This window comes from Halichoerus grypus, chromosome 4, assembly GCF_964656455.1.
Source record: "Halichoerus grypus chromosome 4, mHalGry1.hap1.1, whole genome shotgun sequence".
NCBI lineage: Eukaryota > Metazoa > Chordata > Mammalia > Carnivora > Phocidae > Halichoerus > Halichoerus grypus.
The window spans coordinates 144,563,414-144,581,765 of NC_135715.1; the positions used below are offsets into that span (position 1 = coordinate 144,563,414).

Here is an 18,352-nt window from a genome sequence, read left to right on the forward strand (position 1 = left end):
AAAAATTTCCATTGTTTAACGGAGAGCCTTGCTGAAAATGTTGTCGTTGAAAAATAAAAGTGAACAGGATGTCGATTTCCTTTTTTTTTTTTTTCCTGACTTTTGGCACTTGTGAGAACCGTCAAAATTTTTAGAGCAGAAAATTGCTATCACAGAGACGCATTTGAAAATTAAGCTACAGGGCGCCTGGGTGGCTCAGTTGGTTAAGCAACTGCCTTCAGCTCAGGTCATGATCCCAGGGTCCTGGGATCGAGTCCCACATCGGGCTCCCGGCTCAGCGGGGAGCCTGCTTCTCCCTCTGACCCTCTCCCCTCTCATGCTGTTTCTCTCCTGCTCACTCTCTAATAAATAAATAAATAAATAAATAAAATTAAAAAAAAAATTAAGCTACAACATTCGGAGCTTGGAAAAGAGAGCAAGCGCGATACGTGTTTGTAGAATGAGTTTTTTGGGTGTTTTTAGATTTGAAGGGTGTTTAGTGCTTGCCATGCTTTGTGCAAAATGTTTCTTTTGAGACTAGGGTAAACTTGAATTGTTTTAGTATTAGTCATAAAAAACTAAATGCATAATGTCAGTGCGGACATTTAAACTCTGCTACCTTTAAACTTATGTACAGATGTTGGTCTAGGTATTTATGTTTTGTGTTATTTTAGAGAGCAGGAGACCATTCATTTCCAGTTCCAAAGTGTTCTATTTAACAAAACATTTTGGTAATCATACTATTTCTTGGGGCTGCAAATGTGAATAAACTTGTCCCTGTTCATTGTCTGGTTAGAAAGCCGACATTTGCTGGTATTAATTGTTCAAGTCCACATATTGCAGGTATTGCAGGTGAAGAATAAATAATTTTCCCAGCACCTAATGTTATATTAAAATTAAGGGTTACTTGAGCAAACAGTGCTAGCTGAGTAAGACCTAGGACTTATCATTTTATGTGTACAAACCATGAAATGGAATTTAAGACTTGCAGGATCCACTGTGATAGCTCTCCAAGTGAAATTTAGACTGAGGGGTGGTTAGTAACAGGTGGATTAAGACCCCTTTGTGCCCTCACTCTGGTGCTTTCTAGTGTATCACAGTATATATCAGAACTTTTCTTGACTTAATTCTTCTTACAATTGCCATATATGTTTTTTTCTTTTGGGGGATGGGAGAATGAGGTAGTTGGTGGTACCTAAAACTTTGTATTTACTACTACAGGTTTCTAAAGATCTGTTCAGAATATCCCATTGTTTAGACTTTGGTGTGTATGTTCTTTGGAAATATGTAATGGTAACATAGTAACATAGCACTTTAAAATAATTACAATGTAGTTACAGTTCTTCACAACTTATTTCAGTATTTGCTTTATTTTTTCCTGAATTACTTGGCCTTTTTCCTCTTTTATACACTTGCATTGGCATTGTTAATATCTAGGTCTACTGTAATGAGGAAGGGTAAATAATTGACTGCATTTGGATAGCAAGAAACAAATTTTTGAGGCTGCTTAAAAGTCAAGGAATAGTTAACCATTATAAATAATACATCAAATGTTTGACCTTTCTGAGTGCCATGAATCACATTCAGGCTTGTCACATAGTTGAAAACTTAAGTTTTCATAAGCAGAAATTGCAAACTCTGCATTTACATTTTAGTCACTTAGTTTTTGCTATTCTAAGATAACCTTAGAATAATAACTAATGTTTGCTGAGCACTTACTGTATATTAGGTACTGGCTCAAGTGCTATATTTGCTATAATTCTAAGCAAAGCTCTGTGACTGAGTGTTACGTTTATGCCCTTTTTGCCAAGAGACTTGAACCCAGGTCTCTGACTCCAGGGCCCATGTTTTCCTTACCATGCTATTTTGCTCTGAAATTAGAGTAGGTTATAGACTCCTTATCTTCATAGTGGGAATAATAATACCTACCCTGTAAATTGTGAAAATTAATTTTGAATTGATGATTGTGAAATATCAGCTCTCTTTAAATTGGTTTTATGTTGGGGAGACTTTTGTTCATTATTCCTAACTTTAGAATTACTTTAAAGAATGATCCAAAAAATAAACTTTCCAGATTTATCAGTGTTTCTTAGTTGGGATGCTAGTCATTACTATTATTTTATATGTGCTCTAATGTGTGCATGATTTTACTTTTATTACACAAATGATTTACAGTTTTTGTTTGTGGGAAAGAAAAAAAATGGGACATATAGCAAGCTAAACCCATTGTGTTTGATTTGCTCAGACTTTCTGTAAGTAACTAGTGCGCCCTGCCCTTGTTTTTGCTTGTTGCATAGTAGAAGCTGACCCAGAAGTTATTCTCTGTGTAGTAAGAATTTTTTTAAGGTAATCCAAAATTTTTCCATTTAAAAATAAATGTCGATTCTTAAACCTGTGAAATAATGTAAACAAGAACAACTGGCAGATTAATATTGTTAATAAAAATACTTCTACATTTTTATAGAAATTTTTATTGGCTTTTAAAATAATAAATTCAACTGTGCTTCTGTAATATATAGTTTTGATTACATTCTCAAAATTATTTATGCTAGATTCTTGCATCTTTTTGTTAGATATTGTAACTTTGAGGTCCTTCGTTTTATTTTTTGCTTCATTTAGGATCTGAACCAATGATGCTAGGTTCACCAACATCTCCAAAGCCAGGGGTTAATGCCCAGTTCTTACCTGGATTTTTAATGGGGGATTTGCCAGCTCCAGTAACTCCACAACCTCGATCAATCAGTGGCCCTTCAGTAGGAGTAATGGAAATGAGATCACCTTTACTTGCAGGTAGGTAAATTGCTTAAAATAATTTCATGGTACTATTAATACATGTATTAGAATTTTAAAAAGAGTAATGATACAACATTCACCCTTATCAACACATTTATTAATTAAAAAATTAAGCAATGCCTCTATTTTTAATTTTTAGATTCTTGGAATAGAGGTATAAGTAGTATAAGCTACTGTTAATTCCAGGAACCACTCATTAAAACTGTGTGTACTACATCTCATCCAATTTAAGATGCCCTTGATTGTAAAACTCACTATTATTTAAAGTACACTAAGGAAGAAAAGCACTATGCCAAGATACCTTTTTTTGTAAATTATCCATATCAAAGATGTTAAAGTGTGGAGGGCTGGGGAAGAAATATGGTCATTTAACTTCAACTGAATAATTTAATGCATTTAAATAATTTATCTTAAATATGATAATAGCAGATATTTAGTCAAAATAACTGTAATTTGTTTTTTTTATTGAAGTATAATCAACATACAATGCTATATTAGTTTCAGTGTACAACATATTGACTTGAAAATTTTATATATTAGTGATCACCATAAGTGTAGTCACCATCTGTCATCATACAACGTTATTACAATATTATTGACTATATTCCCTATGCTGCACTTTTCATCTCTGTGGCTTGCTTATTTTATAACTGGAAACTTGTTCCTCTTAATCCCCTTTATTTTGCCCATCCTCTCACTCACCTCCCCTCTGGCAACCACCAGTTTGTTCTCTGTATTCAAGAGTCTGGTTTGTTTTGTTTGGTTGGTTGTTTTTTTAGATTCCACATATATGTGAAATCATGGTATTTGTCTTTCTCTGTCTGACTTATTTCACTTAGCATAGTACCCTCTAGGACCTTGATAGATGAATGGATAAAGAAGATATGGTATATGTACACAATGGAATTTTACTCAGCCATAAAAAAGAATGAGACATTGCCATTTGTGACAATAGGAAGTGTAATTTGAAATTTGTAGATATGAATTCTACATCTAGTCACAGTGATTAAGATTCTCACCTTGTTTAGTTAAAGGATTTACTCTACAAACTATGGGGTTTTTTTTTTTTTTACACAGATTTCACAATTATCAGCATAAAATATCAATACCTAAATGCAGCATATATCTTACATGACTCCTTTAGCAAAGAAAGAATTTAAAAGATAATTGAAGTTTTGACTATGAGTAATGAGAATTAGCTACAAAAATGGTTGAATTCGGGGTGCCTGGGTGGCTCAGTCGTTAAGCATCTGCCTTTGGCTCAGGTCATGATCCTAGGGTCCTGGGATCAAGCCCCACATCGGGCTCCCTGCTGAGCGGGGAGCCTGCTTCTCCCTCTTCCACTCCCCCTGCTTTGGTTCCCTTTCTTGCTGTGTCTCTGTCAAATAAATAAAATCTTTAAAAAAAAAAAAAAAGCCTGCTTCTCCCTCTCCCACTCCCCCTGCTTGTGTTCCCTCTCTCGCTGTGTCTCTCTCTGTCAAATAAATAAATCTTTAAAAAAAAAAAAAAAAGGTTGAATTCCAAATGTGAGCTAATATCCTTTTAATGGATGTTTAAATGGAAAACTTCTTACTTTGATTGTCCTTAAGGTATTATTTATTTTAAAGTGGTTTATTATTATTTTAAGATTGATCAGGGATAATATAAATTGTATTTGAAGTAATTGACTTAATCCTATTCTGGATAGGATTTTGTTTTTTATACAGTTGACCCTTGAACAATGCAGGGGTTAGGAGAACTGAACCCCTGGACACTTGAAAATACTCGTATAATTTTGACTCCCCCAAAACTTAACTACTAATAGCCTATTATTGACTGGAAGCCTTACCGGTAACATAAATAGTCGATTAACACATATTTTTTATATGTATTATAAACTATCCATATGGTAAAGTAAGCTAAAGAGAAGAAAAGGTTATTAAGAAAATCATAAGGAAGATGGGGCGCCTGCATGGCTCAGTAGGTTGGCCATCCGAATCTTGATTTCTGCTCAGGTCATGATCTCATGGTTCTGGAATTGAGCCCCTTGTTGGGCTCCGTGCTCAGCGGGGAGTCTGCTTGAGAATTTTCTCTCCCTCTCCTTCTGCCCCTCCCCCCACTTGCACACTTTCTCCCTTTCTATCTCTAAAATAAATAAATAAATCCTTTTTAAAAAAACCATAAGGAAGAGAAAATACATTTGCAGTACTATACTGTAAAAAAATCTGTGTATAGGTGGACCTGTACAGTTCACACTTGTGTTTTTCAAGGGCTAAATGTATATTTTAAATGTATTTTTATTGTAGCTACTATATATTGAGTACTTAGGAGCCAGGCAGTATGCTAAGCATTTTATATGTTACTTTCATTCTTTTGTCAATCTTAAAGGATAAGTGGTAGTATCTACCTGATTTTCAAAATAGGAAACTGAGGCTTAATGTAATAAAGAACTTGCTTAAGCCTATTTGTTAATAAGTGACAGAGCAGGAAGTTAAAGCATAGGTCAGTCTTGTTTTATAGCCTATGCTCTAAATAGCTTATACTATACTATTTAAGCTCAGACATTAAGTCATAACAGAGTCTGGATTGTTTCACTGTTTGGTGTTGCTGATTCTCTGACTTGTAAAGACATCTTTATGTCCCCCAAAGTTGATCCTTTTCCTATATATTTATTATGTACTTAAATAGACTTCTATTGTGAGGAACATGAATGGGATCTATTTAATTTTGACAGTCAAATTCCACATTAAGGGATTATAATTATTCAAGTATATATAAGCTGGAACTGTTTACCTACTTTCAAGTGAGGAATAGCATTAAGTTTTGTATTGCAATGTTAAGGATTTTGTAGAGAAAGCAAAAGTTACATGTATTTACTAAAAACTAAAATTTCTGTTCTCTTATTCTGAAACTTTTTATTTGCATAACTGGGAGCTTGTTAGATTCATAATCTCAGTCTGCACTTCACATGTTCTGAATCAATCTGAATTTTAACAGGATTCCCACATGATTCTTCAGTGTATTAAAGTTTGAAAAGCCCTATGAAACGAGTTTAAGTCAATATTTTAAAAATAAGTGAAAAAGAATTTTACCAGAGAGGTGGAAGATTTTTTCTCACCTGAGTGTATTTTTTGTACATTGTAGGTGGGTCACCACCACAACCAGTTGTACCAGCTCATAAAGATAAAAGTGGAGCTCCACCAGTTAGAAGTATCTATGATGATATTTCTAGCCCAGGACTTGGATCAACACCTTTAACTTCAAGAAGACAGGTGACATACATACCCGTTTATGATCCATAATGATTTCATGTTTTTGTGTGGATGCACAGTGAGGATCAGTAATTTAAAGTGTTTTTCTGAGGTCTGCTTTAGTGTAACTGTGTTGCCCAGAATAAGCACTAAGGACATTTATCATAGAATCTACTTAAATTGTGTTTATCATGAAATGTACTTAAAAATGTAATAGAACACCAGATTATTTTCTCATATCAGTAATTCTGTGGTTTTATAGGTTCTGATCTTATTATTTCAGTTGGTCCTTCCTCAGGGTGAATTTGCAAAGTAGCTATTATGGGCTTCATTTTATCATTGAGGAAACTAGGACACAGAAAGCTTAAGTAATTTGTCAACTAGTCTAGCTAGTGGAGCCAGGCTTTAAGCCCAGGCAGTCTTCAATCTAGAGCCAGTGTTTGTAACAGCCATGCTGTGCTAACACTACTGTGGTTAACTCTTGTTTGTTAGTGGAAAGGTAGTACGGATTTTTCTTTTAAGTATGAAGCTTAGTAGCCTGTATAGTCACAAGTGTTCTGTCACTATTGTGCTTAGCAGGACTTAAAACAGGGTGTCAGTTAAACTGGTAAGTTATTTGAATAAAGACATTTCTGCTGTTTGGTTTGGAGAAATGTTTTGTCTTTCCCTAAACCAAATTTAGCATAGTTATTGGAAAGTTTAAGAATGGTAGGAAGCATCTTTCAGTAAATTTTGACTATTTCTAGGCTTGATACGCCTAGCATACTGGGCCTACTTGTTAAGCAAAGCAAAATTAATTCATTGTGTTAAACACCTACCTTCTCTTTCCAACACTTTTATAACTGCTCTACTGTCCCAACACAGTAGCCACTGGCCAAGTGTGGCTGTTGACACTTGAAATGTGGCCAGTCCTGTACTTAATTGAGATATACTTAAGTGTAAAATACACACCAGATTTTGAAGACTTAGAAAGAATGAACTATCTCACTTACTTTTTTATGTTAATTACATATTGAAAGTGATAATAATTTGGATGTACTAGATTAAATAAACTGTACTTGTTTTTACTTTCTTAATGTGTCTACTATAAAATTTAAAATTACTTATACTGCTTGTGTTATATTTGGACAGTGGTATTCTAACTAAATCAGAATATTCTGGCCTGGGATATTTTTCTAAAGGTTGACAAGTAAATCTGATGTTTAGTTTGGTATGAGAACCACTGACTTATAAATTCATGCTAGTTTTCATTACTTCTCTGATGATCAATGAAAGCAAAGGTTGTTTACAGTTATTGCTATGTTCAACATGTTTAAAAGCCTTGTGTCATAATTTGTAGAGAATGTTTTTGACTTAAAGGTTGGTAAGAATATTATTATTAAAGCCCAAATTAGTTTTGCCCCTGAGGCTTTGCTCAGCCTCTTTCTAATCATGAAAGAAACTGGCATTAAGAATTGAACAATAAAGTATTTTGTATCTCTCTTAACATTATTTCAACATTTGGTTCTGGTTGCTAGATAATAGTGAGATTTTAGATTTCCTTAATCAGAGTTTGTTACAAAAGAATCTATATTTGTATATTTACTTCTGGAGAAAGAGTCTATTCTTACTCTTGATTAGATATTGTTGTCTTTGTTTATAGAAGGACTTTTAACTGTTTAATCTTTAATTTTCTCATATTTAAAGGAATTAGTATTGATAATTTTCCTGCTTTGTAACTTCCTACTAGTAGAGACAGAGATGTGCTGTCTTTATTATATAGACTGATTTGAATCTGTATTATTTCATGGTTTGTAAATATCTGTTTAAAAATGGGATTCTGCCATCTTTGTATTTTTCTGTGTGAGCTTGGTGATATGAAGAATCACCATGCTCTCTGTTATTTCAAATACTGTACCTTAGGAACTAAAAACAAATAGCAAAGTTACTTTCTACTAAAAATAGTGCCTTTATCTGATGTAACTTATTTTAAACAAATAATATGCTAAAGGGTCTAGCATATTTTAGATTAATACTGCTCAACTTAAAAAGGAAAACGGAGTACTCTTAGATTGTGAACTAATTAGAGGCATCTGTAGTACTTGGTAGACATGCAGTTGTCTGTTAAATAAGACCTTTCAACGCTTACTGTGTTTTGGTTATGTTTAGAACTTTGTGCTTTTACTTTAACACTTTATTCTCTTTTCATGTAGCCAAACATTTCAGTAATGCAGAGTCCTCTTGTTGGAGTTATGACAACTACTCCTACTCCTGGAACAGGTAAATAACGCTGTTTAACATCAAAGACTCTTCTCTCCTCTTTGAGATAATATAAGACTTTGTTGATCATTGCCAAAATTTTTTCTTTTATATTTCAAACTTGGAGACTTTCTCAAATGTTAGTAACTTCATTCAGAGAGGAAATACTTTGTATATTGGTTTTTTTTTTCTGAATTTATAGGTAGGGTGTGATATTCTCAAAATATTAAGAGTTTAAAAAAAACACACTTTTTTTAAAAAAAGATTTATTTATTTATTTGAGAGAGAGAGAGAGAGAGAGCACGAGTAGGGGAGGGTCAGAGGGAGAAGCAGACTCCCTACTGAGCAGGGAGCCCGATGCGGGACTCGATCCTGGGACTCCAGGATCATGACCTGAGCTGAAGGCAGTCGCTTAACCAACTGAGCCACCCAGGCGCCCACACACTTTTTTTTTTTTTTTTTAAGATTTTTATGTATTTAGAGAGCATGCACGCAAGAGTGGCGGAGGGACGGAGGGAGAGGGGGAGAGAGAATCTCAAGCAGACTGCATGCATGGAGCCTCTTGTGGAGCTCAGTCCCATGACCCTGAGATCATGACCTGAGCCAAAATCAAGAGTCGGCCACCCAGGTGTCCCCCAAAAATACATACTGAATAGTGTCTTCTGAATTACTAAAAACTGTAATTTAAAAAAGAGGTGTTGCAATTGGGAAGAAAAGGAATACAGAGACTGAGGGATAAAGGTGTTTCGAAAGCTGTTAATGCATACCTATAAATCTAAATGTCATTAACTGCAAACAACCACTGATTATATGTAGTTTTTCTTGAAGATTAATGGTATTTTTATCACCGTCAGCATCATCATTAGCATAATCTTCTTACATATTCATATAATCTGTCAAATGTTCACCCAGCAAATATATGAATACATATATTCATGGGAACTGGGAAACTGAACAAAATATATAAACCTTGCCTCTGTGGAGCTTGCATTTATTTACAGAATTTACATTTATAGATAAAATAATTAAATTGTAGAGTTTGTTAGAAGGTAATGCATTTTATGGAGGAAAATTAAGCAGCAAAGGGGGCAAGGGGGGTGTCAGGGCTTATAGATTTAAATAAGGTAGTATATTAATTTTCTATTGCTGCCATAACAAATTACTACAAACTTAAAGGTGGCTTAAGCAATAGTTGTAGAGGTGAGAAGTCTGAAATGGGTCTCAGTGGGCTGAAATCAAGGCATAGGTAGGGCTGTTCTTAGTTTATAGAGGCTCTGGGGGACAATCTGTTTTTTTGCCTTTTCCATATTCTAGAGGCTACCCATATTTCTTTGCTTGTGATCCCCTTCCTCTTCTTCAAAGCAAAACTTTGCATTTTTCTAGTCGTTCTTCTGTAATCACATCTCTGCTCCTCCCCCCTCCCCTTCCTTTAAATACCTTTGTGAGTACATTGGACCCTTCTGGATAATCCAGGATAATCTAATTTTAAGGTCAGCTGATTAGCAGCCTTAATTCCATCTGCAACCTTAATTCTTCTTTGCCATGTAACATGGCTTATTCCCAGATTCCAGAGATAAGAACATGGACCTCTCTGGGGGCCATTACTCTGCTTCCTACAGAAAGGTAGAGGAAAAGTAACATTTGCTCAGAAACCTGAACTAAGGAAGGGAGGTACGGACAATGATCTAGAAAGAGGAAATAGCAAGTACAGAAGCACTGAGGTGGGAGTATATCTGGGGTGTTCAAGGAGGCTAGTGTGAAATGGAGCGAGTGAGGGATTGAATAGTAGGAAATGAGGTCAGAAAGATAATGGGGGACCCGTAGTACAGGGCCTTGTATGTCATGGTATCAACTGATCTTTACCCGGAGAAGGTGGAAAACAAATAGGATGAGACTGCTGCTGTGGTGATTATAGACTTTGGGGTGAGGGGAGGGTAGAAGCAAGAAGACCAGGTAAGAGGCTACTACTGCATTAATCCAAATGAGGGACAAAGCAAGGTGGGAAAAGAGAAAAAAGGAACAACAAAGATGGAACAGAAGAAACAATAGCAAGACAGTAGATTTAAAATGAACCAAATCTACAATTGTTATAAAGCCAAATGTACTGAACACTCCAGCAAAAGGCAGAGATCCTCAGAATGGATAACAAAAGTTATCCATTGGATATTTCCAATGACAGGTTAGATCTTTTTATCTTCTAGGTCCAGGTTTTTTGTAGCAGTCTGAATCTTCATTGGTGGCAGTGTCCTTATAGTCATTTGTAGGTAGATTTCTACTACCAGTTTGATCAAAGCAATTTAGCCTTTTTCTGTTACGTACCTCAGATTTCCAGGATCCACCCACCACCTGGTTCCAAAGCCACTTTGATGTTTTTAGGCATTTGTTATAGCAGCATCCCCCTTGTATCAGAATCTGTGTTTTAATTTGCTGCTTTAACAAATTATCACAAATTTAGTAGCTTAAAACAATACAAACTTACTATTTTTTTTTTTTAGGATTTTATTTTTAAGTAATCTCTACACTCAACGTGGGGCTCAAACTTAAAACTGTGACATCAAGAGTCTCATGCTCTACCAATTGAGTCAGCCAGGCGCTCCCCTCCCCCCTCTTTTTAAGATTTTAAAACAATACAAATTTATTATCTTACAGTTCCTGTATATAAGATGTCTGGGCACAGATTGTTTCTTTGCTTTAGAGCTTAGGTGTTTGGAGGGCTGTGTTCTCTTCTTGAGGTTCTGGGGATGAATCCACTTCCAAGCTCATTCAGATTGTTGGCTGAATTTACTTCCATGTGAAAGTAAGACTGAGGTCCCTGTTTTTTTGCTAGCTGTTGCCTGGAGGTGTTTCTCAGCTTCTAGAGGCTGCCCTTAATCTTCGGCCTGTGGCTCCCTTTCCATCTTCAAAGACAGCTGTGGCAGATCAAGATCTTTTTTATACTTTCAGTCTCTCTGACCTCCCTCTTCTGTTGTTTCTCTAACTTTTCTGTCATCTGCTGCTATTAAGGGCTCATTTGATTACACTGGGCCCACTGGAATAATCCAGGGTAATTCCTTATTTTGAGATCTAATTATTTAATAACCTTCATTCTATCTGTGAAGTCCCTTCTTAGTAGTACCTGGATTAGTGTTTGAATTACCAGTCAAACTAGGGGACAGAAACTTTGAGGGGATATCTTTAGATTTCTGTCTGCCACCTATATCATAGTCAAAATCTAGGTTTGTTACTTCAGTTTCAGTTACATATGTGAGGTGGAATGTTCTGGGGGAATTAGTCCAGGTTTTAACAATCTTAATCTGATCATACAAATAGGTAGATGACAGTGTTGTTACTTGACTAGTTGCTACAGTAGTGACTATTCAGTTATTTAATTGAGTCAATAAATGATCCCAGGGACATTGAAAATGCAAAAACACGTAATGTTAAGTAATGTATTTTATGCTCTAAAGGATCTCTTAGTTGTTTGAAGAGCATACGTTATAATATTCTTATTGTTGTCAAGTGGAAGAGTACATGATTAAAGTTAATTCGTTTTGTTATTTTTTCTAATAGTGTAACTTCTATGAGGTTCTTGTGTTTTTAGAAATTATATGTGAAAATACAAGAACCGTGGTAGGAAAATAAATGTATCATAAATTGGCCACTGGAAGTCTTAATGGGGCATAAGTGAAAAAGAATATTTTTAAAAAGATGATAGGCATGAGGATCTATCATACATGGTCAGTAATAAGCAAGAATTGGGAAAAGGAGTTGAGAAAATCGAAGGGAAAATGGACTTTTTAGAGCTATTTTTTTTTTAAGCTCCTATAACTAAATGAAGATTTCTTGTATAATTTGTAAATTTTAACTTTCTGAGATTGGCAGCTCTTATAAAGGGATGTCATGGGATTTAATGATACGACTTATTTTATGCTTAGGTCTTTGTCCAGTAAGGAGTTTGTTTTAAGTTTGTAGCTGATGTTAAAATCTTTTTAAAAATCTTATTTCTGGTGCAGGGAAACCTTGCTCATATTACAAAGTGGGAACTCTACATTAGAGAATTTCAGAAACTCTTTTCAACCATGGCCTATTATTGCCCTGAGTATGTTTGCTCTATTTCTCCTTCCATACCCCTCAGTTTTCTTCTGCTACTATTTAAATATTCCTCTGCTTTTTATACTCTTTTAAATTTTTCTTAAAAAAAAATTTTTTTTTGAGAAGCTCTTCCTGTATCTATCAATTGTCTTCTCAGATGGTATACCAATTTTATCTACTGAATTAGAGTCCATATTTTAGCATATTGTTAACAGATTAAGTGTGATATTCAGACTATAGCACCTTCTGACTGCTTTTGTTGATGCTAGGAGCTCAGAGTTCTGATAATGTTCTCAGAAGGGAAGGAAAAGGACTAATTTGTCTGTGAGGGACCTTTTCCTGACACTTCTTTTTCTGATCTGGGTTAGTGGTTCCTTGTATGTGCTCCTGTACAGCTCCTTCTGCTCAGCTCCTATCTTTCGCCATTACTGGATTATGAACTCCTTCAGTACAGAGATTCCTTCTATTTTTTCATTATTTACCCATCACAGAGCTGGTTATAAAGGGACCTCAGTAAATATTTGTTGACTGAATGGATTGGTGGATGTGAATTGTAGTGAGTTGAATGGTGGCTGTGAAATGATATGTCCATGTCCTGATCCTTAGAACCTCTATGGTTAAAACAAATGGTTTAAGATCTTGAGAGGAGGAGCTCCCAAGGAAAGCTAGGGAGTTAAGGAGAGAGAAGAGTGGGGAGAAGGTAATCCTGGTAATTACCTAGGTAGTCCCTAAATCCAATTACTAGTGTCCTGAACAGGAGAGAGATTTGACACAGACCTGAGAGACATGCAGAGGGTAAGGTGATGTGGACTGAGGCAAAGATTAGAGTGTTGTCACTACAAGCCTGTGAACAACAAAACTTGCCAGCAGTAGTAACCAGAAGCTAGGAGAGGCAAGCAGTGGGTTTTCTCTTCGTGCCTTTGGCATACATTTGACCCTGCTGAAAAAAATTTTTTTTTTTTTAATTTTATTATGTTATGTTAGTCACCATACAATACATCATTGGTTTTTGATGTGGTGATCCATGATCCATTGTTTTCATATAATACCCAGTGCTCCATGCAGTATGTGCCCTCCTTAATACCCATCACCGGCCTAACCAATCCCCCCTCCCCCCTCCCGTCTAAAACCCTGTTTGTCTCTCAGAGTCCATAGTCTCTCATGGTTCATCTCTCCCTCCAATTCCCCCCCATTTTTCCCTTCCTTCTCCTAATGTCCTCCATGCTATTCCTTATGTTCCACAAATAAGTGAAACCATATGATAATTGACTTTCTCTGCCTGACTTATTTCACTTAGCATAATCTCCTCCAGTCCCATCCATGTTCATGTAAAAGTTGGGTATTCATCCTTTCTGATGGCTGAGTAATATTCCATTGTATATATGGACCACATCGTCTTTATCCATTCATCTGTTGAAGGGCATCTCAGCTCTTTCCACAGTTTGGCTACTGCAGACATTGCTGCTATGAACATTGGGGTGCATGTGGCCCTTCTTTTCACTACATCTGTGTCTTTGGGGTAAATACCCAGTAGTGCAATTGCTGGGTCATAGGGTAGCTCTGTTTTTAAATTTTTGAGGAACCTCCACACTGTTTTCCAAAGTGGCTGTACCAGCTTGCATTCCCACCAACAGTGTAAGAGGGTTCCCCTTTCTCCACAACCTCTCCAACATTTGTTGTTTCTTTCCCTGTCCATTTTTGCCATTCTAACTGGTGTAAGGTGGTATCTCAGTGTGGTTTTGATTTGGATTTCCCTGATGGCTAATGATGATGAACATTTTTTCATGTGTCTGTTAGCCATTTGTATGTCTTCTTCAGAGAAGTGTCTTTTCATATCTTCTGCCCACTTTTTGACTTGATTATTTGTTTTTTGGGTGTTGAGTTTGAGTTCTTTATAGATCTTGGATACCAGCCCTTTATCTGTAGTGTCATTTGCAAATATCTTCTCCCATTCTGTGGGTTGCCTCTTTGTTTTGTTGACTGTTTCCTTTGCTGTGCAGAAGCTTTTTATCTTGATGAAGTCCCAAAAGTTCATTTTTGCTTTTGTTTCACTAGCTTTTGGAGATGTATCTTGAAAGAAGTTGCTGTGGCCGATGTCAAAGAGGTTACTGCCTATGTTCTCCTCTAGGATTTTGATGGATTCCTGTCTCACATTGAGGTCTTTCATCCACTTTGAGTTTTATCTTTGTGAATGGTGTTAGAGAATGGTCGAGTTTCATTCTTCTGCATGTGGCTGTCCAATTTTCCCAGCACCATTTATTGAAGAGACTGTCTTTTTTCCATTGCATGTTTTTTCCTGCTTTGTCAAAGATTATTTGACCGTAGAGTTGAGGGTCCATACCTGGGTTCTCTATTCTGTTCCATTGGTCTATATGTCTGTTTTTGTGCCAGTACCATGCTGTCTTGGTGATCACAGCTTTGTAATATAGCTTGAAATCGGGCAACGTGAGGCCCCCAGCTTTGTTTTTCTTTTTCAACATTTCCTTGGCGATTCGGAGTCTTTTCTGATCCCATACAAATTTTAGGATTGTTTGTTCCAGCACTTTGAAAAATGTCATTGGAATTTTGATTGGGATGGCATTGAAGGTATAGATTGCTCTGGGTAGCATAGACATTTTAACAATGTTTATTCTTCCGATCCATGAGCATGGAATATTTTTCCATCTTTTTGTGTCTTCTTCAATTTCTTTCATGAGTGTTTTGTAGATCCTAGAGTATAGATCCTTTACCTCTTTGGTTAGGTTTATTCCAAGGTATCTTATGGTTTTTGGTGCTGTTGTAAATGGAATCGTTTCTCTAATTTCTCTTACTACAGTTGCATTGTTAGTGTATAAGAAAGCAACTGATTTCTATGCATTGATTTTGTATCCTGCCACATTACTGAATTGCTGTATGAGTTCTAGTAATTTGGGGGTGGAGTCTTTTGGGTTTTCCACATAAAGTATCATGTCATCTGTGAAAAGAGAGAGTTTGACTTCTTCTTTGCCAATTTGAATACCTTTTATTTCTTTTTGTTGTCTGATTGCTGTTGCTAGGACTTCTAGTACTATGTTGAACAATAGTGGCGAGGGTGGGCATCCTTGTCGTGTTCCTGATCTTAAGGGAAAGGCTCTCAGGTTTTCCCCATTGAGGATGATATTCGCTGTGGGTTTTTCATAGATGGATTTTATGAACTTGAGGAATGTTCCCTCTATCCCTATACTCTGAAGAGTTTTAATCAGGAAAGGATGTTGTATTTTGTCAAATGCTTTTTCTGCATCAATTGAGAGGACCATATGGTTCTTCTCCCTCCTCTTACTAATGTGTTCTATCACATTGATTATTTGCGAATGTTGAACCACCCTTGCATCCCGGGGATAAATCCCACTTGGTCGTGGTGGATGATCCTTTTAATGTATTGTTGGATCCTATTAGCTAGGATTTTGTTGAGGATTTTGGAATCCATATTCATCAGGGATATTGGTCTGAAATTCTCCTTTTTGATGGGGTCTTTGCCTGGTTCGGGGATTAAGGTAATGCTGGCCTCATAGAATGAGTCTGGAAGCTTTCCTTCTGTTTCTATTTTTTGAAACAGCTTCAGTAGAATAGGTATTATTTCTTTGAATGTTTGGTAGAATTCCCCAGGGAATCCATCAGGCCCTGGACTCTTGTTTTTTGGGAGGTTTTTGATCACTGCTTCAATCTCGTTACTGGTTATTGGCCTATTCAGGTTGTTAATTTCTTCCTGTTTCAGTCTTGGCAGCTTATAGGTTTCCAGGAAGGCCTCCATTTCATCCAGATTGCTCAGTTTTTTGGCATATAGTTGTTGATAATAATTTCTAATAATAGTTTCTATTTCCTTGGTGTTAATCGTGATCTCTCCCCTTTCATTCATAATTTTATTAATTTGGGTCCTTTCTCTTTTCTTTTGGACAAGTCTGGCCAGTGGTTTGTCGATCTTAATTCTTTCAAAGAACCAACTTCTAGTTTCGTTGATCTGATCCACTGTGTTTCTGGTTTCTAATTCATTGATTTCTGCTCTAATTTTTTAAATTATTTCTCTTCTAATGCATGGCTTAGGCATCGTTTGTTGCTTTTTCTCTAGTTCTTTAAGGTGTAGAGTTAGTTGGTGAATTCGGGATTTTTCTATTTTTTTGAGTGAGGCTTGGATGGCTATGTATTTCCCCCTTAGGACCGCCTTTGCAGTATCCCATAGGTTTTGGACCGATGTGTTTTCGTTCTCATTGATTTCCATGAATTGTTTAAGTTCTTCTTTGATTTCCTGGTTGACCCAAACATTCTTGAGCAGAGTGGTCTTTAGCTTCCAAGTGTTTGAATTTCTGCCAAATTTTTTCTTGTGATTGAGTTCCAGTTTTAGAGCATTGTGGTCTGAGAATATGCAGGGAATAATCTCAATCTTTTGGTATCGGTTGAGACCTGATTTGTGACCCAGTATGTGGTCTATTCTGGAGAAAGTTCCATGTGCGCTCGAGAAGAATGAGTATTCTGTTGTTTTAGGGTGGAATGTTCTGTAAATATCTATGAGGTCCATCTGGTCCAATGTATCATTCAGAGCTCTTGTTTCCTTGTTGATTTTCTGTTTAGATGATCTGTCCATTGCTGAGAGTGGAGTATTGAGGTCTCCTACAATTAACGTATTGTTATCAATATGACTCTTTATTTTGGTTAACAGTTGGCTTATGTAGATGGCTGCTCCCATGTTGGGGGCATAGATATTTACAATTGTTAGATCTTCTTGTTGGATAGACCCTTTAAGAATGATATAGTGTCCTTCTGTGTCTCTTATTACAGACTTTAGTTTAAAATCTAATTTGTCTGATATAACAATTGCTACGCCAGCTTTCTTTTGAGGTCCGCTGGCATGGAAGATGGATCTCCATCCCTTCACTTTCAGTCTGGATGTATCTTTAGGTTCAAAATGAGTCTCTTGTAGACAGCATATGGATGGGTCCTGTCTTTTTATCCAATCTGCAACCCTGTGCCGTTTTATGGGAGCGTTTAGGCCATTCACGTTGAGAGTGATTATTGAAAGATATGAATGAATTGTCATCATGTTGCCTGTGAAGACATTGTTTTTATAGATTGTCCTTGTAAATTTCTGTTGTATATCACTCTTGGGGTCTTTCTCCTTTTATAAAACACCCCTTAATATTTCTTGCAGGGCCGGCTTAGTGGTCACATATTCTTTCAGTTTCTGCCAGTCGTGGAAGCTCTGCATCTCTCCGTCCATTCTAAACGAAAGCCTTGCCGGATAAAGTATTCTTGGCTGCATGTTCTTCTCATTTAGTACCCTGCATATGTCTTGCCATGTCTCTGTGGATAGGTCTGACGTTATTCTCATTGATAGCATTTTTAAGTTCTGCCTATTCACCTTTTATTTCTGCCCTTAGAGACTCTATGTTGCCATTAATTGATTTGTTCCTCCCTCTGTACGTAAGGAATCTCTTCCCCCTAACTGCCCTTAAGATGGTTTCCTTGGTTCTAAGATTTGCAAGTTTTACTGTTACATGCCGGGGTGTTGGCCTGTTTTCCTTGATCTTAGGAGGGGTCCTCTCTGCCTCTAGGACTCGAATGTTTGTTTCATTGCCCAGATTAGGGAAGTTCTCAGCTACGATTTGCTCAAATACATCTTCTAGTCCTCTCTCTCTATCCACTCCCTCCGGAATTCCAATTATTCTGACATTGGAACACTTCATGGTGTCACTTATTTCTCTGATTCTATTTTCATGGATTCTGAGTTGTTTTTCCCTGGCCTCCTCTTTTCCCTTTTGATCTATTATATTGTCTTCCAGGTCGCTTATTTGCTCTTCTGCCTCAGTTACCCTAGCTGTTAGATTATCTAGGTTGGATTGGATCTCATTGATAGCATTTTTAAGTTCTGCCAATTCACCTTTCATTTCTGCCCTTAGAGACTCTATGTTGCCAATTAATTGATTTCTCCATTCTAGCCATTGTCTTCACAATTGCCAGCCTGAATTCCATGTCTGACATCTTGGTTATATCTGCATCCATTTGTAAATCTGCAGCATAAGTCATAATCT

The 18,352-nt window shown here is 36.5% G+C and overlaps 1 protein-coding gene across 1 annotated transcript in view; it reads left to right on the plus strand.

The window, feature by feature from the left end:
* NUP35 (nucleoporin 35) overlaps nucleotides 1-18,352 on the plus strand; it is a 40,114-nt gene that overhangs the window by 793 nt on the left and 20,969 nt on the right. The window contains exons 2-4 of the mRNA XM_036072867.2: nucleotides 2,599-2,769; nucleotides 5,896-6,023; nucleotides 8,195-8,261. Coding sequence (XP_035928760.1) covers nucleotides 2,599-2,769; nucleotides 5,896-6,023; nucleotides 8,195-8,261 — 366 coding nt within the window. The remainder of the gene's footprint in view (nucleotides 1-2,598; nucleotides 2,770-5,895; nucleotides 6,024-8,194; nucleotides 8,262-18,352) is intronic.